This window comes from Falco biarmicus, chromosome 4 (assembly GCF_023638135.1).
Source record: "Falco biarmicus isolate bFalBia1 chromosome 4, bFalBia1.pri, whole genome shotgun sequence".
NCBI lineage: Eukaryota > Metazoa > Chordata > Aves > Falconiformes > Falconidae > Falco > Falco biarmicus.
The window spans coordinates 98,984,407-99,007,480 of record NC_079291.1 but is presented as its reverse complement, the minus strand read 5'-3'; the positions used below and the strand labels follow the sequence as shown (position 1 = coordinate 99,007,480).

The window sequence follows — 23,074 nt, the reverse complement described above, 5'->3', positions numbered from 1 at the left end:
GCATGCTGCACTGCCGGCGGTGACGGGGGGTACTCACACATCGCTTGGCGCAAAGGCAAAGAGCTTTTTGCACGTTCCAGCTTAGAAATGCTGTGAGCTGTGGCTTGAATTTGTATTTGGTTTAGAATTTCTGGTTCTCACATTGAATTCTGTAGCTGCAGGTGTGCGGTGTGACTGAGCGCGTTGGGTGAGGCAGCGTGGGGGATTTAGCGGTGCTCTGAGCGTCGGTGGTGGGTCCTGCCAGCCCTGGCCGTGCACTGCAGAGAAGATCAATGTGCTTAAGAGGTGTTGGGGATGTACGCCCCTTCTACGTCAGACTGATACAACTGGAAGGAAAGTGTAAAAGCGTAGGTCCCTGTGTGGCTTCTTCCCCCTCTTCTGACTCTGGGTACTCTCCCACTCTCCTCGGTGTTGGGAGTGGCGTTTTCTCAGACAGCACCTTACTTTTTGGCTCTCCATTTTCATGTTTTTCAATGTAAATCACGTGGCCAGGGAATTATCTGTCTAATAAGACTTTAATTGCTGCATTTGTAGAGCTCTGTGTATGCAAATGGTAAAGGAAGGATCTGTTACTACACTCAGCCCAGATCAATTTTATTTCCTTGCTAATTTAACAATATCTAGAACAAAGATTACAGGCTTTCCAGGGAAGGGACTTGCCTCCTTCATGATCTTTGAAATGTCAGAAGTATTTTTAGAGCTGTTGTCAAACCTAAAGTAGGGGTAAACAAAAGTGTGGCTTCCTTGAAGTATGTCTGAGCAGGAGTACAAGATACTTGGTATCTATTCTTGTGATAATTAGATAAATTTCAAATAAAGATATTGCTGTATTGACCAGCTGTTAATCTATAAATGGTGCAGTGGAGCTTGAAATGAAAAGACTGAAAAGAATTGTGCTTCATGAATTTAGTTGTGGTGGGAAAATTGTTAATTCTTAAAATATGGAAGCGGCTCAACTGAGATTTAGATGTATCTGCATGGTTAATATAGACATAATTAACATGAAGCTTGCATTATAAATGAAGAATTATCATCATGAAAAACTGATACGTTCTAGTTACTCAAGCATACTCCAAAGCTTTTGTGGTAACCTTTCTTGTACAAAAATAACTAGAGGTTGGGCAGCTGTGGGTATTTACTGGCATTTTATTCCATTATGATGGTGGCGGTAATTCCTGGGGGCTATGTGTTAGATATTGGGGGTGAGGTGAGGAGGGGTTTCTTCAGCTGTTGTTGGTAGAGGTGTGCGTTGAGTATGCGCTTGCTTTTTCTTTAATTATACAAAACCTTTCAGGTGCTTCATAGGTCCGCAAGCTCTTGGACATCCCTTTGTTCTACTCTGTGAAGCAGAAAGAGACAGCTGCTAGTGACAGGACTGAGTAACCCGGCTCTGACTGTCACCTAGGTGCTTCAAATGTCGATCTGAACTTTCTGTTTCTGAATGTTTCCTAATCGGATAGTGATCACATTTGGAGAAGTACCTAATAACTTTCTTCAGCTCATTAGTTCTCATTTCTAATAACTTTTTCCTTTTATTAGGAATACATAATCCGTGTTCAGAGAGGAGTTTCAGCAGAAAACAGTTGGCAGGTAATTTCTTAAACTGTGGTTCATATAACCAGGATGCCTTTTTAGGAAGAGTTTGAGAGTTGTCTCTTCCTAGCTTTTTTAATTGGAGCTGGAGAGAGAAATGTTGGTTTGGAATTGAGAACATGAAGTGCCTGAATACTTTTGGTCAAAAACTAAGAGAAAAACAGTATTGCTGCCAGCTACAGAAGCATGGTGTGTGCTGCTATTGTGAATATTGTAGGAAAAATGCCTGTCGTGTTACTACTGTGTGTTGGTATGGCTATAATTTTTAAATCTCAAATGTCAGTTTGCCTTCCTTAGTGCTAAAATCAGAGCCTTGCTGGTACGTGACCAGTGACACCTAGAAGTAGTTATGAAGATGACTGTGAAAAGTTGTCGAATCTAATATGCCAAAAATGCTTTGTTTGCAGGCAACTTTGCTCACAAGTATTTTTTTAAGGTGTTTTTTTAATGTTTAGAAACACATTTTTGTTGTGGTCAAGATGTGATTAAAAACTCTTCTATGCTTGCTCTCTGGCAAGATGACGTAAATCCAGCAGTTGTACAAAAGTGATTAAAAGAAGAAAAAATGGTAAAAGGGAATTACTTTTCTTTGATGAGATTTTGAAGAGTAAAATGCTAATGGAAAAAGTAATGTTTCCTGAACTGTGTCTTTCTTTTTTGCAGATTGTGAGGCGATACAGTGACTTTGACTTGCTTAATAATAGCTTGCAGGTAACTTTCACCCTTGATATATAAATATGAAATGTCATTTAGAATTATATATTTAAAATGGCTTGTGATATTTTTTATGTATTGCAGTGATGAAAAAATACAAATTCACATAGCTGTAAAGAGAAACTGTGACTTGAATGTATACTTTTTTCACTGTTATTTTTTTTGGTAAAATTTTGCTTTTTGGCATCAGCAGGATCAATTTATATAGAAATGGAGGAAACTGGCAGGTACTGAATCTTTCCCTTCAGTACTGTGACTTGTTCCGGTTTTATGTGTTATTATTTGTTCCTCCTTTGATTCGAAGAAAGCCAAGGCACATACCAACCTTATAAATTCAGCATTGAAGTGCTATGGGTCTCATTATTTATATTCAACTAAAAGCACTACCAGATGCTGCTTATCATGTGATGGTTTTCTGTATCACTGGAAAGTGTTCTTTAGTTAAACACTGAACTTACTGTGTGTTTTCTTTTGCTTTTTAGGACAATTATTTCTTTTTAGTTTGTGTGGGAAAAAGCAGGGTATGTGAGTGTGTTTGGGAAGAGGGGGGAAGTGGCTGTGACTAGCATCTACAGGAGTGAAACCTGTTACTCAAGATTTCCATAGTACTAGGCAAACAAGATGAAAAGGGAATACTGCCATGTGAGGTTACATGTTTGTGACTTGGAAATTTTTTCCCCTGTTAAATGTGTGAACTCAAGAGCTTAATGCTGCTTCACCGCCCCCTCACCCCAGTCAAATTGGCTATCTGCTTGATGAACGTCAGAGCAAAAACATGTAAGGATGTTGAATTGTGTGCTCTGATAGTCTGCTTTAACTGACTCCTATGCTAGAAGGTGAATGGAGGGGGAAAAGGAAAATTAGTCATAATTCAACAGATGCAACATGGTTTCCTTGTGGAATTGTTTTATTGAATGTGCAATAGCATGTAGGAACTTTTATCATGACCTAGAAACCTCTTGTGTGATGTGCTGAATAAATGCAATACAAAGATGTCTCCTGCTGCGGAGAATCCAGGGTTTAAGATTAGGTGGGTGCCCATGGGAACACAAGGAAGTGAGATGGCACTAGTCCTCGCAGTACATGGTGGTCATTGTGGTCTTAACCATAGTCAAGTTTTGATAGACATCACAGGGAAAAGAATTTTGAGAACGTTTTAAAATGAAAAAAGAGTTCACTTTTGCAGCCACCTATAACAAGCTCCTCTTAACCACGGGGAATAGAATGTGTTAAGGCATGAAAAAGCTTTGTTGCCTTCTCATTTCACTTTCAAATGAGGCAGCTTTAGTAGAAAAGGCAACAGACCTTTAAGACTTTAAATTCAGAAATTACAAGTACTGAAAGGTTAGGCCTAGGTGGAGGGTCTAGAAAGTGAAGGTAAATAGGTTATGTATGATGTAGTACAGAAAGAAAAAGCCTTTGTATATGAGGCAGAGGTGAGTGATAAAAGTGGAGGGTTCAGGAAATAATAATTTCAGCAACAAAATAATAAAATGACAGCAACTTGCAGAGTGGGACAAGGAAGAATTTGAAATGAGAGAGAGATTTTGCAGATAAAAGATACCAAGATCTGGGACAGAAACGTCAGCTGCTTGGATGGCTGGAAAAGATCAAACAATAATCAAGACAGACCTCTGACTTGGACAGGGGGATATGCAGAGGGTGGCTGAATGAACACGCTGTGTTCCTGAGCACTTGGTCTCCTTCAGTGAAAACTACTGCTCCCCCCCTTGACATTCACACTCCTGTTTCTGCTTTCCACAGTCTGGAAAGGCAAAGATGTATCTCTGCTTGGAGATAGCCTTTTCTGGCTAGTAGAGATTGCTGCCCTGAGAGGTGTGATTCTTCATTATGTGCCCAGCAGACGGCTGGGAAGAGAGCTCTAAGCCTTTATCAAAGACGCACAACTCTGCTGTTGACAAACGCCACCACCATTCTAGTTCAGCGTGCCAGGGCTTGAGAGCCAGCAGACGGTAGCTGACATGAAGCATGTTACAATTGCTCTGTTCTCACACTGTTTTGCAGTTTTTTTAGAAGTTGTGCTTTGTGATGCTGGAGCTGAAGTTTTCCCATCCATTACGACATGCAACACTCCTCAGTCCTTTCCATCCAGAACTCTAAGCAACAGTATTTCATCACTATACTCAGGTCCCATGACTTGTTTTTAAAGTCTTTAAACTCTGGTCTTGTATATATTAAAATTAGGGTAAACAAACAAACAAACAAACCTCCAAACAAAATACCCCCCACCCCCCAACAGAATAAAGCAATAAGCAGTAAGACAATGCCAAACCCCAGTCTCCTTGCTTCAAAACGAAAATGTTGCTGGAAGAACTTCTGGAGCTTCTTTTGGGTTTTAAACTCCAAGTTCTTCCGCTTCTTGTGGCATAGTTGACCTTTCTGTAGGCTTGGGTGGTTGTGTCTGAACACACAGCTGCAGCTGAGCTGGAATGCAACTTTTCTGCTGTTCATCTGGTGCTACCTATATAATAATAGTAAGAATTGAGAATTTCAAAACCGTCTAGGCTGGGGGATGCAGTCCTACCTACCATATACCTTGGAAAACAGAGAGGTGTATACCTGGGACCCAGCTCTGCATCAGAAAGTTTCAAGCCAGATTCCCTGAACTCTCAGCCCTGTACTGGATTGAAAAGCTCCTTTCAGACCATCCTGCATTTCTTCATGTTCCCTTATTTGAGAGATATGTGTGGAGATCGTTGGCTGCTCTTCTCTTTTGTTAAGTGAACTGCTGGTATGGTATTTGCAGCAAGATACCGGGCTTCTGTGAAGCATTTTATTGCAGCTTTTGAACAGACATTCCCGAGCAGGCTGTGGTTTGAAGATAAGAGTGTTAATTTTCAGGTTTTTCTGTGGGGAAGCCCATCCTGGCACCGGTGCTGAGCTGGGGCCACTGAGGAGTGCTGCTCGGGTCTGAAAGCGTGCGGGGTCTTGGCCAGGTCAGCACCTCCGGGGAGCATTCCTCTGTGGTGGGCACTGTTCTCCGTGGGCTGCATGTTTTGGCAGATCGCTACAAAAACCTGGGGGTGAATGTTACTTTCTGCTGAAAAATGGCAGATGTGTGGTTTGTTGAAGTAAGTTTTAAAACAAATAGTAGTGGTTTGAAAGCATCTGAACTAGAGTCCTTTTCTCTCTGATCGTAGCTAGCTGTCAGGTCAAGAAGGTAAAGGTGATTATGATTTGACATGCTTTTCAAATGAGTAAGACCAGAAATGGATTTAGTTGTTTAGAAACTTGGTTTTCAATTGAAGCAAGAGTGGTCTGCCAAATGAAAGCTCTGTATGCCTCTGGTGGTCAAACTAATTTGGTGAATTACTGGCTGTAAGTCATATATTGTTGCTTTTGGGTTTATTCCCGGATATATTTTTCTGTTTTCCCTTTGGGTGTAAAAGAACATTAAAAAAGCTCCATGGATAGCTTAATTTTTATTAACATCTTCTGTAATTCAGACGTAGCTGTAGTTCTTTTTCAGCCCATGATGTGCAGTCAGAAACTAGAGAAGTAAAAGTGCTAAGACTGATGGGGGTACACCTCCCGTGTTCGGGAGGAGGTAAAAAAGGAAAGGGATTGCTACTTCTGGCCCAGTTAGTTGAACTAATCCTTTGCTTTCTCCACTAGTTCAAATGAAAGCTGTTCAAACACCAAAAATCCCTGTCTTCTCCCTGGTGAACTGTTTGCTTTAGAAATGAGGTTATTGCATCTGGTGTAATTGATTCCTGCAGTACACATTTCTTAAAGATAACTCCCATGGAGATTCAGCATACCCAAGGCAGGTGCTTTAATCTGCAGGACAACAGTGTGTTAACAACATGAAAAAGTCATTCTGGCAATGCGTATGACGTAATTGGATATAAACGCTAAAGATGATCTCGATCTGACTTACATAATGCTTTGAATTTCTGTATGTTTTTTTCATCGTCCTATTTCAAAGTATTTCTCCAATTTTATCTGAAGTTTTGGATCACTTATGTCAACATGAAACAACTACTGTACATCCACTGGTAGATTGCAGCTATTGCTGAGTTGAAAGATGTATAGCTGTTTAAAAACTGTACAACTGCAAATTCAGAAGAGAAAATGGAAAAGTTGTACCATATTTGAAATTACAGAGTTCAAATACTGACAGTAAGGGCTTTAAATTACCTATGAATTACCTATAGAGGCAAAGGAAACATTAAACTGCACTTCATGAAATAAGAAAGCATAAATCTTATCCAGAGAAGATGGTAAGGTGTGAATTGGTTTTTGTGCTGCAGCAGAAGTATGTCATAGAAAGAATTTGGCTGAAAACTGTAGCTATTTAGTATCTGGAAGTTTTGTGTACAGATCTTAAATGCATGACTCACTAGCAAAAATTGAACTCCTCGCATTTTCATTGTCATTCTGCTTGCTAATCTCTGCACGGGGTGGGGGTGGGGGGATGTGAGCTGTTGCCTGACTAGCTCACCCTGATAACAATACTTAGAAAAACCATGAAAGCTTATATATACACAGTACAAAAAATAGTTATCCAGTAGTTGGCTTGCTCCTGAGAGTTACTTTCTGGGTTGCTTAGTTTATATCCCTGAGCCATTTTGAGAGCAAGGTTGGTAATTTTTCCTCTCTTTTTAAGATCTCAACTCTAAGTCTACCTCTTCCTCCCAAAAAATTGATTGGAAATATGGAGCGTGAATTCATAGCTGAAAGACAGAAGGGACTCCAGGCCTATCTCGATGTAATTACTACCCATCACATACTGTCTAACTGTGAATTGGTAAAAAAATTCTTGGACCCAAACAGCTATTCTGTTAACTACACTGGTAAGTGAGGAATTGCAACGCTGCATTATGGTTTCACTTTAGCATGTGTGTGTATCATCCGTTAATGCTGGCAGGGATTTACACCGAAGCATGGGGGGTGGATGGGGGCAGCAACTTTCAGAATTATTATACTGCACATGTGATTATTTGTGATACTGTTTCTCCAGCTCTGCACATAAGTCATGCTGTGATTGTTAAATCTAAATATTTGAATTACTTTACGGAGGAGCGTGAGGGTCAAGATCTATATAAGCAGAACTCGAGGGAGGGGTGGTGGTGAGAGTAACATCTACTTTTTCAGTTTGTGATCAGTGGGGAAGTTTGGTGTTTGGAGATGGTCTCCCGGAGTGCAGGGTGGAGTTAAGTGAGTCAGCTCTATACTGGTTAAAAAAGCTGGTCTTCTGGACACTGAATCTTGTGTTTGAGGTGGTTCTGAGTTTTTTTCAAATCAACACAAACATTTGTGGTCATCTTGTCTAGCTCCCACTGTCACTTTGGGTTGTGAGACTTCCTGGGACTAATTGTTTGAGCTCGGTTGAGTACTTTTTCAAGGCTTGAATAAGTCACAACCCCCCTTTCCCCCCAAATACTGGAAAGTCACTGCATCCCTTAAAACGATATCCCAGTGATCAGTTCTCTTCCTTATTAAATGCTTCTTCTTTGAATTTGTCTGACTTCAGCTTCAGCCATTGTAAATTGTTAAATATTTGTCTTACAGACTGGAAAAAACCTTCCTCTTAGCAATGAAACCCACTTCACATATTTAGTTTGTGAGCAAACGGACTCTTTGCAAAATGCAAAACTTGTTTTCGTAAAAGCAGAGCCTACTGAAGCAGGAACTTCCTGCTTCCTTTTAATTTGTCTTTTTGCTCTCCCTTCATGTATTGTGCCTTCAGCTTCAAAGTGCAAAGACCATTTCCCGGATGTTTATGATAAGCTGTGGAGGAGTTGTAAATTACTTGTAACTCTTTAAGGATGACGTTTGTCTGGCTAACGCTGAGCAAGCAATTTAAATCCTCTAGGAAACACTGTGACTTCTGTGTTAATTCTGAGTGTTTTTATCAAGATTGTTTTTTCGGCAAGTTGCTGGGAAGTTAGTAGCAATCAAGTCGTTGCCTACAGTCTTTGGAGGCACCATCAGTTTGTCATTTCTTAAGTACTGGATCAGTGAACTGATATTTATTGTACTGTTCTCTCTCTTTTTCCTAACAAATTTTATAGAGAGAAGATACAGTGCAGAAAGATCAGTGCATCCTTACCTTTTTGCTGTGTTTCTATACCAAGATAAGCCACGTTACCGAGGACTCCCTGTTGGCGTGATTCCTCTTCTCCCCTTGATGTCACCACTCCTCACAGAGATTTCCCCTCGAATCGCTTCATGAATAAAGCGGTTGTGTTCCCAGCTCTGGGAGAATTCAGAAACCAGAAGGGTGTCCTCCCACCACCTCTCTGAAATGTGTGTAGGATCATGATAGCTAGCAAAATAGCTTTGCCTGTGCAGAAAAGGGCAAAGTAACGCATAGTGAAACGGAACTGTTTCGTTTACGTAGTTTTTATGTAGTAATAGCAATGTAGATGCACATTAAAGAGATGTAATAGTTAGTACTTTTACAGGCAGAGCAGAAACATTTTGTGATCTAATGTAGTGTATACCTAGTATGGGAAATCTCAGCCGTGAGCATTGGATTTAGACTTGAAAATGTAGATCTAGTGCAGATAGAATGCAGACTGGTAAGCTAAGTTTTCCAAAGGCAGTGCTTTCTCTGTTTTCTCTCTGGATTTGAGTAATCAGGTTAAAAATACGAATGCCCTTTGACTGTGTTTTTATCTGATTTCCTTTTAAAGTGATTTTTCTGACTTTCAGCCTGAATTCCTGCAGGCTTCCTTCTGGCATTGAGCCTTACCTAATATATGGATAATTATGTTATATAGTCTTTTAAAAACATTTTTATCTTTTTTGTTTCTTCTTCTCCTTTTTCTTTCCAGAAATTGCCTTACAGCATGTTTCAATGTTCTTCCGATCAGAGCCAAAGTGGGAAGTGGTAGAACCATTAAAAGATATAGGTAAGAAGAATATGTATGCATGAAAACTTGCCTGATGTTTTTTCCAACTGTACGAGTTGTCCTAAGATTACAATACTATCTTTGCTTACAGAACTTGCCCTGCCTGTAAGCTGTGTGATCTAGTAGTGTTTAATTAAAGCTACTGCTGACTCTTTTTGTTTTGGTTTGGTTTTTTTTTTAGGTTGGCGGATACGTAAGAAATATTTCTTAATGAAGATTAAGAATCAACCAAAGGAACGTCTAATGTTAAGCTGGGTATATATGCTTTCATTTCATATTCAAGTCTTTCTTAATGAACGTGGCTTATTTCATTTATATGGACTACCATGCGTGAGTGAGAGAGAGATAGGCTTAAGAGCTCAGGTGCTGGAAGAGCCTTGAAAGCCCTTAGGTGGATGTGTGGTGTGGGAACTACTTGTGTTTCTTTCCTCTGGTGGCAAATCCAGTTTGCAGGTTTCTGTGCCTGGTCACTTGTTCCCTGCACCCCAGGTTTCTTTAGTTGTAAAGATGTAACTGTTGACCGTAGTATAAATTTGCTTGCTGAAAATAACAAGGTGATTCTATTTAAAGTGGTGGGGTTTCTTACTTGGATCTGTACTGGTACTGAGAAACTGATAGGTGAGAGGGGCATGAATTGCTCCTTCAAGGTAGACATGTATTGACACCAAACAGTTTGTTGTTACTCAACACTGGCTTACACTCTGGTGTGGAAATGTGCTGCCCTCTTAATTGTAATACAAAAAAATTGTATAAGCATAGCTGGTTGTGGTACCTCACTGGAGAGTAAGCGGATATCACTGAATTCTGTAATGGGAGGGAAGGTTTTTTTGCTGGAAAGGGAGAAGGTGGGGGTTTCAGCCTTATCAGCTCATAATGCACACAGTCCCGCAGTTTGGGGTTGGCAGAGTTCATTCAGCAGTAGTAGTGCATGCCAGGTACGGGGGAGGAAGGAGGCAATAATACTTACGTATGGTCAGATGCTTTGTATCTGCACAGGCCTAAAACCATGGCCGTATTCAGCCTCCTCAAGTTTCATTCTGCGTGTGTAATCTCCTTGCTTGCTCTGCAAAATGTACCTTCAAGCAGCTGTCTTAATTTCTGAGAGCAGAATATAGATCACATTTTCTTTATGGAATGCAACATCTGATGCCATTTTTTCCCCAATTTATTTCCAGGCTGATCTTGGCCCTGATAAATACTTGTCTGACAAAGACTTACAGTATGCTGTGAAACTTCTTTCTTCCTGTTCTGTGAGTATTACTTGACTTCTAAATTGTGCCAGCACAAAAGTGCTTGTCAAGGACTGATCTTGCAAAAGCACACATAGCCTAGTAGACATAGTTTGTAATTTTAGAGTCACTTTCATTTAAAGATGTGTGAACCTTTTAATTACATTTCCCACACAATATAAGGTAAGGTGTTCTCAGCACAAATAATAATCCTGCAGGATTATTACAGGAGATGCAGAGTTGCGGTTAGTTGTATTTTTTTGTCTTCTTGTGCAGTACTGTGAAATCATGAGCTTTTATTTCAGCTCCTCAACACTTGTAGGCTGTTAGGATAATGCTCTCTGGGTGTAATTGCAAACTGGTGTGCTGGGGATATTCTCAGGCAGCAGTAGATAAGGCAGTGGCATGAGTGTTTTTATTTTTTTAGTTCTTTGAACTTAAGACAGGAGTATTTTAATAGTGGTATATGGAGGTTGTACAATTTAGGCTTCTGTGCAATGCCGCATTATAAATACAGTAGGCATCTCTTGTCTGAAAAACTGGCATTTGACTCCAAGAGGAGTTTCTCTTCCAGGATGTTAAGCATGTGAGAGACTGGCTGAAAAGGATGGTATTTAAATTGGTAAACCTCTGTGCAGTCCTGGAACTCAGCACGTGCACACAACAGAAGAGGTTGGGAACTAGGCTTCTCAAATCCCAAACCAGACTGAAACTGATGGATTAAAATGAGACATGAATGAGGGGCCTTTTCCTAATTAGAAATTTGTGTGTTTGTATTGCATGTGCTTATTTCCAACTGTGCTGTCTCACTTGGTTTCACCAAGTTGCAGGAAGTTGTTACAATAATTTCTGAAGGCATAAAACTGTTACGACAGCTATTAATGCTGAATTTCCTTATGTCATAGCCGAATAAAACTGTGTATGGATTTATTAGCTTAGCATGACTTAAACCTGCAGTAAAGCTGCTCATGTGTAAGTGCTAATGGGGCTGGATTCTTCATTTGTCTACATTTTCAGTCTGTTTTGTTAAAAAAGTTGGGGTTTTTTGTTTTTTTTCTTTTATGTGGAAATTGAACAGTGTCTTTGTGAAGCTTTCTTTGCTTTTACTCCAGGTTAAGACTGAATAACTTGAGCAAATGCCACTGACAGAATCCAATTTATTACTTTAAATACACAACTCAGACCTTTTCCTACTTGTGAATTGAGCGAAAATGAATTACAGAGTCTGTCATCTAAAACTTACCTACAGTTTCTTCTTTTGGTAGCATCCCTATATTTACAAAATCACTTTTGCCACTGCCAATGAATCTTCAGCGCTGGTTATTAGACCGTTCAGTGAAAAAGGGACACTAAAGGACCTTATTTATAAGGTAATGTCTGCCCTCCTCTGCCCCCAAATCAAACGGTAGAATGTTTGCTGGAATGACCATAGTATGTCTTTTATAAAACTCTTTACCATCTATTGCTAAGCAAACTAAGACAATTACTAGCTTTTCTGGGCATGATACTTGATATGTGTGTTTCTTTTAAAGGCAAAGCCAAAAGACCCATTCCTGAAGAAGTATTGCAATCCTAAAAAAATTCAAGGTCTTGAACTTCAGCAAATAAAAACATATGGGAGGCAAATACTAGAGGTATGTGTTTTGGCTTTATTTACCAATCTTTCTGATTATTTTTTTTTTATTGAGACCGACTGGTTTAACTAGAAAAGGTAGACAAAGTTTGAGCACACAAGCTTTATTTCAGCAGCAAACTTCAAAGCTAAATGTAAATTGAGATTAACTGCTGGGAGCTGAATTTAGATAAGTGTGTGTGAGGCCATTTCTGACAAAAAAAAAAAAAGGCAGTTGGTATGTGTGGAGCTTAAGTGGGAGAGGTGATAATGTAGTTTTTACCCTGTGGAAAAAGGAAAGGAAGTAATTCATTGCAGGCAGAACATGTGCCATAAATTCTTTGTCATTAATGTGGGGTTTTATAATTTTTAATCAAACTATAATGTTCACTAGAATTGTGAATTTTAGTTTCCAGATTTCTTTGGGAGGTGTCTGTAAGCCTGCCTTGAGGACCAGCATCAAATACTTGATTTGTGAGAAATGTTGCCAGTGAAATAGAAATGAATAGTCAGCCAAAGATGAAGTATATAGAAGATCAGGTTGAGCAAGCATTCCAAACAGGGGCGTTATTTGTTATGTATCTGCTTTAGTATTGGAGCATTTAAGATCTTGAGTTCATCAGAGCATCTTGTGACAGTGCTTCTGTATTGAATTTTTTCAGGTGTTAAAATTCTTGCACGAGAAAGGATTTCCTTACGGCCATCTTCACTCTGCCAATGTGATGTTGGATGGGGACACCTGCAAGTTACTGGACCTAGAAAATTCCTTGTTGGGACTTCCATCATTTTATCGATCATACTTTTCACAGTTTCGGAAAATTAATGTAAGGTTCAGGCAATTGATTCAGCTGACTCTTACGCATACCTTTATCCTCAGCTTCTCTTTGTGGAGAACTGACTAGAATGAAAAAAACCTCTTTCAGCCCCCTTTCTTTAATCTGAGCTTTTCTCCATCAAATCCCTTTTCTGCTTCCTCCAAATCACTATCTGGCTGCACAGAAGTTTTGTTGCAGCATGCTGGAGTGAGGCTGAGGCCAAAGGTAAGCAGGTAGAAGGAGAGTGCAGGTGAGTGTTTTCGTGACAGCAATGCTGGCACAAATAGAGGTAAACTGCAGTTGTTTTAAGATCCCTTTCCACCCCGGTCTTGTATTTCATAGGAATGTGCATATTGTCTATCACACTTTTTCACTTGTATGTCTGTACAGTGAGCACAGCTTACTATTTGGTCTCAGCTGGGAGTAGTAATCAGCCTGGTCTTTGGTGGATACTGTGAAAATTGATTAGATGCTTCCAGACATCTAGCTATTACAAGCTGGGGTTTATTTGTTTGAAGGATGTCTCTTAACTGCAGGCTTGCAAAGCAAAATACTATCTTCCTACAAAAATACGAAAACAAATTTGCCCTGCTGCAGCAATACAGCCAACATCTTGCTCTGCCTTTAAGTGCTTGTTGTAATAAATGCTGTACAGCGTCACGAGACAGCTGCTTGCTGACCTTGCTAAACAAGTTCTACTGTGTTGTCAAAGAAACGATCAAAAGTTCATGGCTAGACCAGATCTGTTAGTGTCATCAAAGCTCTAATCCTCTTCTAGTAAGAGGAGCCATTTCTGTTTAAACATGATTTAAAAATCTCAGAAATATGCTGCCTGGAAGCTTAGCATCTATGTACAGCTCGTACAAATCTAAGGAGGAGTGAAAGAGACTCTCCTGGGTTTGTTTGGTATGCACTCTTTGCTGTCTTTTTATCTGCCTCCCTGTATAGTGACAGCAGATTATGAATCTCGTTCTTTGCTGTTTGACTGAGCTAGGAAAATGTACTTGGTTGTGATTCATATTGATGTATGACACTCTAAACTGCTGTGTGTGAAAAGAGTTTACTACCTTACATGTTTTTACAGAACATGACTATACTGTTTCTATCATCACGTACAGAAAGACAGCAGTAGCTGCTTTAGCTTGAGATGTGAAGGTTTCATCTGGGTTGAAGTTAGACGGTGAAATCATAGTGGTTAAGAACTGTGTTAATGATTCCTCTTTTCTGTCTTCAAATGCAAACCCATTCTTTTTCTTTAATGGGTTATCACATGTTTTCAAACCGCTTGTGAAAAACTCATTAGTTCTAGCAAGTTGTGGTTTTATTGTTTTGTTCTTCCACAGACTTTAGAAGGTGTTGATGTACATTGCTTTGGACACTTACTGTATGAAATGACATATGGAAGACCCCCCGATACAGTTCCAGTAGACAGCTTCCCTCCTGCACCATCAGTGTTTGTAGGTTAGTATGCAGTCGAGAAAATGCCAGTCTCAGCTTCCTGGGTACTCTTACTTTTTACCTAGGCTGAAGTGCTGTGAAATAGCAGCCTAACATCTTTGCAGCCTGTGACTGCAGAGAATTAGTTAGTCATTTGCAAAAATAGAAAACGTGTTCTTCCTGAAATATATGTAGCATATAAATAAAACTTTTTTTTTTTTTTAACTGAGTGATAATGCAGTGTGTAGTAAATAATTAGATGCCTGGATTCCCTCACCTCATGTCTAACATTCCTGAGAAGTTTGTCTAATAGTAACAATATAATAAAAACCACATGACACAGAGCTTCATCACTGCTTAGTTGATGCAGTACTTAGGGAAACACCACACAGCAGTGCCAGACGTTCGTTCTAAATCATTTGCTATACTGCTGTGCAAAAATGTGTTCGTTCTTATTCTTTCTTTGGTAGTGTCTGTGTTGGAATCCATTCTGACCTGTGAAGCTATGAAGAATGGCATGCCAACTGTTTCACGGCTCTTACAGATGCCGTAAGTCTTGTTTCTCTTGGTTTATACTCAAAGCAATGTTTTTCATTATATTAGGAGGAAGAACCTTTTTGCTCTTGTTCCTTTTTAGATAGATTTGCTCCCCATTCTGAGGGATGTATAGTGTATCCCAAATGAAGCTTTAAAATTGGTAGGTCTTACAGAACCCATTCCTTGTGAATATGATAGATACTCATGTAATATTTCTTTGTCTCTTGGTGTGTTGGAGCTGTTACGAACGCACTTTATTTAGCGTGGTGCTATGGTTTAAATGGAGCCAGCTATTAAAGTGGTGCAAGCATGGCTGAGATTGTTTTAAAGCATTTGGAATAAGGAGTCTTTTTATATGTCCCCTTTGGATGTACTTCAGTAGATTTTGCTACCAGTTTACTTATGACTAGCAAAATAAATCTCTTGCTTTGCTCAGCAGTGACGTTTAGACTGTCTGGTATGAAATGCTGTGTGGAAGTTCTCTCTGGTTTCTTGCAAGTGCTGGCTTAGGGATTCTCTGAAGCATAGACAGAATAAACTCCCTTACAGGCTGTCCTCCCAGTGATGCAGTGAAGTACTGAGGACAGGTATGGGGCAAGACTAGGATGCAGAAAGGGAGCAATGTCAGTGCAGGACTCAGCTGGAGATCATACCTGTCTGCAGTGCTGCCCTGCCTGCAGTTAGGACGCATCTGCTGTCACTGTGCTGCGACACGTCACCAGCATGCCGAGTGTAGAACCACAGTTCCTGGTGATGGGTTCTTTTATTTTTTCTGAATACGAGGTGCCAGAGTCACAACCTTAGAGATGACAGATTGCCCATACCTAAATCTGGGGCTGATCTCACAGTATACAGATTGCAGTACATTTAGAGCATGCTACGAGATTCATATTTCCTGGCTGGGAAGAGTCACTGCAGGCTTGTCTCAGCCTTCAGCTCCTTCTACTCTTCCCTTCCTCTGCTTTTAAAGAGGTGGGAGGTAGAGAGAAGAATGTAAGCAGGGGAGAAATATTGTAAGAAAACTGTGAATACAGGAATATACAGGTCTTAAGGTTGTTTGTTCAACATCTTTTATACCCAGCTGTATCTGATAAGTAGGATATTATACTACATTCCCTTTACACCAGTACTCTTCACAGAAGTGTTCTATGTAGGTGTGCAATGCAGTTAATGTAATTTAAAGCAGTTAATGTAATTTAAATATTTATTAGGCTTTATTATTTATTGTAACCATCTAAACTATGAGTTCGCTTAATTTTGGAAGGACGTGTAGTCAGAAAGGGTCAGAAAAATGCCCTGTAAACAAGGGTGAGCTTTTGTGGGTTTTTGTAAAAAGTCTTTTAAAATTAGCTTTATTCCTGAATTTTTCACAGAATGCTATTCTTATAAACTTGGTTCTAGGCTTGAACTTGTTTCTCTAGTATAGGCCTGTGATAATTTTCCATAGTGAACCGCAACAAAAGGTCTCTGCAATTGTTTATCTGGGAGCCAGGCTTCAGATGTCTTTCTGGGACAGTTTTCTAGTATGTTCTCCAGAACAAAGTATCTTGAAATGGACTAACCAGTTTATTTTCAGACTACCATTGCCCTCTAGTGTCTTTGTTTTGGATGGAAAAGGATTAATCATTTATGCTGTTGCTATTTGCTGTAGTTGCCTTTGCCACAGCACAGAAAAAAAATGCAGATATTTTCAGATGTGAAGTTCACTCACTGATCTTTCACATGGCTCTTGTTAATGCTAAAACAATAGTTGTGCTAAGAGAATTTTCTTTAAAAAAGCAATGATTTTATTTAGGTGAGATTTAAAATAAAGTCCCTGGTAATCTTTTGTCATTAAAAAATCCATATACTTTTAAGGAAAAGGTGTTCTTTTCAGGGGTACCCTTCTCTGCCTTTGATAATTGTACCTGTTCTATCAACTTCCAAAATATTTCATGCAGTCTTGCTTACTCTGCCATCAGTAGTGGCTACATTCTGAGGGTTGAATGCTGGTAATTTTACAGCAGTGCTTGGAAAATCAAAAGCAGTACATAAAAACCTGTGGGGAAAAAACCCAAACAGTGGCCTAGGGATGAGGACAGAGGTGGAAAAGGAGAAAGAGGGAGTTAAGCGAACGGTACCAGTGGTATTCTAGCTGTGGTTCTGCTTGTATCTTGGGAATAATGTTCTTTTTTTTTTTTTCCTGTATTTTTTTTTATCCATTCACAGATTATTCAGTGATGTCCTGCTAACAAACTCCGAGAAACCACAGTTTAAGGTAGAGTTGAACATTGATTTGTTGATGTTTGTGGAAGTGCCAGGCTGCGGGTAGCTACACGTTAATTAACAGGTAGCGTAGAGGAGATTTGGCTTTATGGTGATTGCCATCAGTATTTGGGTTCCTTTGCTGAACTGTACCCAAGAACATTATATCACCCCTTAGAAGGGAGGCACTGTGTGACCTGTGAGTGTTCAAGTGCAGTTCCTGTCCTGGAGCTCATTTGTGTGACTAATGATGGCGCTTTATCTGAGCAGAGGTCACTAAGTAACACGGGTCCCTTTCAGTGAGATGAAACAAATTGCTAAAACCTGTGAAAACTGATTTTGCTATGTGAGACCATAAGCACACTGTTGCCAGTGTCCCCAGTCCCCAGGACGTGGGGAGCCACCTCTGCTCCCACTGGGGAGCTGCCCCAGAGCACTTCTTCTGGAGGGCACGCTGCCATGTGTCTTGCGTTGTCAGCCTCATGGCAGTTTGGGGATGTGACTGGAGCATGAAAATAGTTCACTGTCCCTGCCATTAGAGGGTCCCTTCCATTATTTAGTGTTCCTTTGTCTGTGCTGCTAGATCTGTAGCTAGGTTTTGCATGGAAAACATCCATCTAGAGTCATCTTTTCCCCTTCACTAGGGGAATAGTGTCTTTAGGTAAGCAACATGACCAGATGAATGGTGAGTTTTAAGTGGTGAAGTTGTGTTTTCTTTTGTCACATTTGGTGCTATGATTTTTTTTTTTCCTCCCCATCGTGTGTTAGATTCCTACTAAGCTAAAAGAGGCATTGAAAACCTCCAAGGAATGCACAGAAAAACGATTAACAGAAGAACAGAAATTGGTAACGTCTGCATTTCTTTACTGTATTTTCTACAGACATTCCATTTCCTCTTACCACTTTTAGATGGGGAAAGAGAGTTTTTACTCAAAAGTGATTCTGAGTAGTAAAGGCTTTCATCAACAGATTTTTCTTTCCCAAAAATGCAGTATGGAGCTGTAGAACAGCTGTTGATTTTATGGCATTTCACTGTTCTAAGTGATGCAGCTTCACAGGCAGTGGCTCCTAAGTTAAAGTAAAGGATCATTTTAACTGCAGGATGAGGCTCCATCCTCTACCAGCATTTTATTTAAAGATAAAAATGGAAAATGAAAGGAGAAAACTAAACATGCAAAGTGACTCAGTGTATTTTCTTGTACCCCAAACATATGCCTTGGGTGAGAACATTTAAGATCTTAACAGGGTCTTTTTCTGTTTTTCTTCATCTTGAAGATTCACCAGCACAGAAGGCTGACAAGAGCTCAATCTCATCATGGCTCTGAAGAAGAAAAAAAGAAAAGGAAGATCTTAGCACGAAAAGTAAGCAGTCTTTAAGTAGGTTTCTTACACAGAAAAAGATGTGTCTTTGTTTAACGTTTGGCATGCACAGCCGCAGGTACGCTGCTCTATTCTGCCCTGTGTTTTTCTGTCCTGCTTCCTGATTGTTTTCACTTCTGTAGCTAACCAATAGATTTCCTAAGAATTTTAAGACCGCGGCTGACTTGCATATTGGTTTAACCGGTCTGACGTGGCTGTGTGAACAGTCTTAGTTAACATCATACACAGATGATAACCTGTGCTGCTTCTTACTGCTCTGTGAGGGTATTGGAGCCTTTTTCAGTCTGCTCCTGCAACATGCTGCCTGTGTTTCTTTTTGGTGGGTCAGTTTTCTACCTCTCCTTTGTGGCCAGAGTGTACTGGAGTTGCTGTGGTTGTTTGCCTGGAGATATCTGAGCGCAGAGCAGCCTTGCTGCTGTTGTCATCACGGCAGCACGTGTTGGATGTGGGGAGGAGGCTGCTGGGCATTGATACAGTGTGTGATACAGTGGATGGCTGTTACAAATCTGTGTGTCAGTTGAGTCCTTACTGTGGAAAGTGATTATTCATTCCCATCTTCTGTTTCTTCTTTAAAATAGAAGTCAAAACGCTCTGCCTGTGAAAGTGGGGAAGAACACTCAGCAAAATACAGCAACTCAAATAACTCAGGTAACTACAGAGAGAAGAGCTTGCTTCTACACAGCTATGTCAATGTTTTTTTGTTGCTTTCATTTTCTGGCTTAAAAGATCTAGGGTCACCATCTGTTTACACGTCAATATTGGACTACCAAAGCCTGATACCACTTCGGTAGTATTTGGGTATTTAATAATAGATAAATGGAGGGATTAAAAATACTGTCAGTGTTAGATTTTCAGCTGCCTAATTTAAAGCAATGTGTCCTCTCTTCTGTGCCCCATTCCTCAAAAAAACCCAAAAAATCAGTCTCTTCATTCTGTTTTGATATTTGAGTGTAATAATAATAATAATAATAATAACATCCATTATTTGGGCCATCTCATAATGCAGCCTCCAAGGAGAAACTCTGTGGTGATCTGTGTTATGTAGTAAGGTGTTAAGATGAATGAGAAAATTATCTGTTTTAATTGCTGCTTCAGTGCCAAATTCTAAAACAACAGAGCCTTTGACAAGTCGTCATTTAGTTAAAAGGAATGGTTTCTACTACCAAACAGTTCAACAGAGTTGACTTGCTTGGCTAAAATGTGTCCAAACACAGCCTGTTCTGGAATAGTCAGATGTGAGAGTAACTTGTGGAGTACAGCAACTGACTGAAAATCATCTCTTAGAAGGAGAAATGGGGTGCCATGCATGCAGTGGCACAGCTCTTAAGGAGAACAGAATTTGGACGCTGAATTCCAGCAGCCTAAGCAAGAGAACAGAAGTGTTTCCCATTGAGGAGTACTGTTGAGTATGCTTCTCACGTGTTTGGACCTCCTCTGGTACTGTGTACTGTAAAGCCTCTGTTCAGATCGGGTCTGAGCAACACCGTTCCTATGAATGAGAATCTTTCACAAGATTTCAGTGGAAGCAGGATTGGATCTTCAGTCAATAAAGTTGGCCTGTTTCCAACAATCTGCCTTGTCTGACCGTCTTGAATTCTAATGTTGCAGCTTTAGTTACTAGACTGTTGTTTTATTTAGCAGGCTCTGGGGCGAGTTCCCCATTAACATCTCCGTCATCCCCCACTCCGCCCTCTACGGCAGGTAAGTTCAAGAGTTGTTACAGTGTTTGTCTTTTTCTTCGGTTTTGGGTTTTTTTTGTTCCCCCCCCCTGCCCCTCAACTGTGGGTGTTATTCCCAAGGATGGTTAAGGAACGGTGATTTCCGAGGATGGAATGCAGAGATGAAATTTATCTTATGTCAGCCTGAGTGTGGGCATGTGCTCTCTTTTGAGGGCAATAGAGAACCTTTTAATACTGTTGTTTTTTCATTTAACAACCTTTTGTGAGATATACCTGAAATGATTTACCCGTAGAGTGTAAGTGCTTCCTTCATAGTCTTTATTACTCCAGTCCTACCGACATTGCTACTTTCCAGGCGCTTTTGGGCCATTTGTTCTGATGTGAATGGTCTGTTGACTCCCAAACACTGTTTGTTGATCCCTTGTCTCTGTGTATTCTCTCTGTACATCTGTACTGCTGTGATGCAGTTTTAGGGAATTTTGGGTGTAACAAATTCAGTGGCTTAGGCTGCCTAAATCCTCCCCAGTTCTGCTGCAGCCCATTGATAACACCCATAGAACTGGTAGAAACAAGAGACTGATTTAGGTTAAAAATAATTTCTTTATGATTTTTGGCTAGTTCTGTTTTCCAGTTTGCTGGGTAGCTGTGCCAACAGTTTTGCTAATGTTTAGGACAGGTGGTAGGAAGTGGTGAAGAATCTGCTTGAGTGGGCAATAGAAATGCTTATGAAAGTTTGATGACAAGTCTGAATATTGAGCAATAGTGGATGTGCTTCAGTCTGAAAGGCTGGAAGGGGCGCGCTGGCAAACATTAACAGCAAAAGGTGTTAGTGGAATACAGTTCTAGAAGGGAAGCAGTCTATAGCATTGCCATTTGTTACAATGACTCATGCCACATGATTTCTACTCCCAGGAACTTTCTGCACAGCTCAACTCGTTAACTAAAGCAATGCAATCAAATTTGTGTTTGCTGTGGATGGTCTTTCCAAGGACGCTGCGCACTGTGTGATGTAATTCACATCAGTCATGCTGAAATTCAAATCGGTCAGTTCTCCTTCAAGTTCAGGGTATGCTGAAGCCTTATTTTATGAACTAACTTCTCCCAGTTAGTCTAAACAAGATGGTTACTGTTATCGTGTTGCACAATAACAGTGCTGTTCTCTGGATGTACTGACTCTTAGCTGGAGGGTTTATTTCAAGTTCTGTGTGCTGTAATAAGGAAGTAGCTGAAAATGCAGAAGAAAACCTTATGCCCACTGAATGGACCCATGTTTAGAAAACTTTTTTTCTCCTGCAATAAAACTACCTTTTACTTATGTTTTAACTTGAACCTGTTGGAACTTGGTTGAAAACTTTTTCAAGTTTTGAGCGTGTGATGCAGGTTTGTATGTGGATGTGGCTCAAATGACTAGCTAAAAATAGTTCAAGTTTGGACTCAAAACTCAGCTCTGTTGTTCAAATTGCATTGACCCTGCGTGTCAGTCATCTTGCTGCCACTGTGCTCTTGGTGGCTTGTGGTGAGCAGGGCCCTACTTGCATTCAAATCGGAAAATGCTTTAGTATGCTGATGGCTTTGATCTTTTTGGGGTGTAAAGGCAAATGTCACCATTTCAGGAATGCTTTTGTGAGTCATATTCCTAGAAGAAACTTCAGGTAAGAGTTCTAAGAGAAAGCTAGTGTGCCTCATTTTTTTCACCAGCAATGCTGTACATCTAGCTCTTCTAAGCAAGTATGCTATTAATGACTCGATGAAAGTCGCTGGCCCCACGGTAGGACTTTCTTTGTGTCTAGTAATGCTTGTATCTCTCTCCTCCAGTTTCCTTGAACTTACTAAGGATATTTACCTCTAAACCCAAATTGCTTGTGGGTACCAGTGTGGTGAGATGACTCAAAAGGGGAGTGAGGCTTTCAGTCTGTCTTTCTGGTTTGGTTGTGGTTGTGTTAGAGTCATGGCATCTCAAAGCATCTTGCTGATGTGATGCCATGGCAAAATGAAGGCTGACATGGAAAAGCATTCCCAACAGAAGCTCTTGTCCTGGCCTGTAACCAGCCAAACCAATGTAGTGTGTGGGTACGTGCAGAGCCAGACGCTGACACAAGGGGAGTGGGCTCCCGGCTGACATGCCCTGGGGAAGGAACCTCGTTCAGGGGGTCTCTCACATGTTGAGAGGTGCTTTGTCTCCGAGCAAAGACCTTCCGAGAATTAGCTTGCAGGAGAGTGCTTGGTATAGTCAATGCAGAACAGACTAAGAAATAAAATGATGGCTGGCTTAGGCTGGCTTTGTGATGACAGCTGTAGCTGTGGGGTCGAATGCATGACCTGCTCTGAGGGGAAAGGCGTCTGCTGGAAACAGGCTCTCATGGGCTTTTCTCATTGACTAGAATATTTTGGGCTGGTTTTGTTGCAGATACTTGGCTAAGTAACATCTTTGAAATATGTTGTTTAGATCACGGCAAGTGATTCTGATGTAACTGTCCCTGTTTCTGACATTCTCCCTTAAATGTCTGATTCTTTTTACCCCACTTGCACAATTCCTTGCTTCCTTGAAAATCTGTTATTTTTCCTTGTGGCATCAGAAGGGATGCAGAACACTGTGGTATGAGTTATTTAAAACTTCACTGCATCTTCCCTAAATTCAGTAAGCCCATAAAATACCAGTGAGCTCTTACAATAGAGGAAGGTTTGGAGGGTGCCGTTTTTGCTTCCCTGGGTTTCCCTGCAGGAATAAAGTGAAAGAGTTGTACTAAACTTGAGCTATCTTTTCCTGTGCCAGTTGTTCTGAATCCTTCAGTGTGACACATGTTTCATAGACACCCATATGGTGCACATTTCTGCCCTTCATCTTTCTGTAAGACAATTTGAATGCTTTAGTAACTGCTCTTCTTGAGTGTCTCTGACCTATGCTGCATAAGTGTAAATACAGGTGTTAATACGACAGGAAATGTTCCTTGAA

The 23,074-nt window shown here is 40.3% G+C and overlaps 1 protein-coding gene across 8 annotated transcripts in view; it reads left to right on the top strand.

Moving 5' to 3' along the window:
- The window catches only part of PXK (PX domain containing serine/threonine kinase like), a 36,945-nt gene that overhangs the window by 8,987 nt on the left and 4,884 nt on the right, over positions 1–23,074 (top strand). For 4 of the 8 annotated variants that reach the window (XM_056335185.1, XM_056335188.1, XM_056335191.1 and 1 more), the window contains exons 2-17: positions 1,540–1,590; positions 2,257–2,304; positions 6,938–7,124; positions 9,111–9,188; positions 9,370–9,443; positions 10,364–10,438; positions 11,683–11,787; positions 11,950–12,051; positions 12,692–12,853; positions 14,188–14,305; positions 14,752–14,830; positions 17,027–17,075; positions 17,831–17,908; positions 18,338–18,424; positions 19,021–19,090; positions 20,081–20,143. In XM_056335185.1, coding sequence (XP_056191160.1) covers positions 1,540–1,590; positions 2,257–2,304; positions 6,938–7,124; positions 9,111–9,188; positions 9,370–9,443; positions 10,364–10,438; positions 11,683–11,787; positions 11,950–12,051; positions 12,692–12,853; positions 14,188–14,305; positions 14,752–14,830; positions 17,027–17,075; positions 17,831–17,908; positions 18,338–18,424; positions 19,021–19,090; positions 20,081–20,143 — 1,426 coding nt within the window. Of the gene's footprint in view, positions 1–1,539; positions 1,591–2,256; positions 2,305–6,937; positions 7,125–9,110; positions 9,189–9,369; positions 9,444–10,363; positions 10,439–11,682; positions 11,788–11,949; positions 12,052–12,691; positions 12,854–14,187; positions 14,306–14,751; positions 14,831–17,026; positions 17,076–17,830; positions 17,909–18,337; positions 18,425–19,020; positions 19,091–19,726; positions 20,013–20,080; positions 20,144–23,074 lie in introns of those variants that run through there. The other 4 variants (XM_056335186.1, XM_056335189.1, XM_056335192.1 and 1 more) reach the window with 2 other exon arrangements.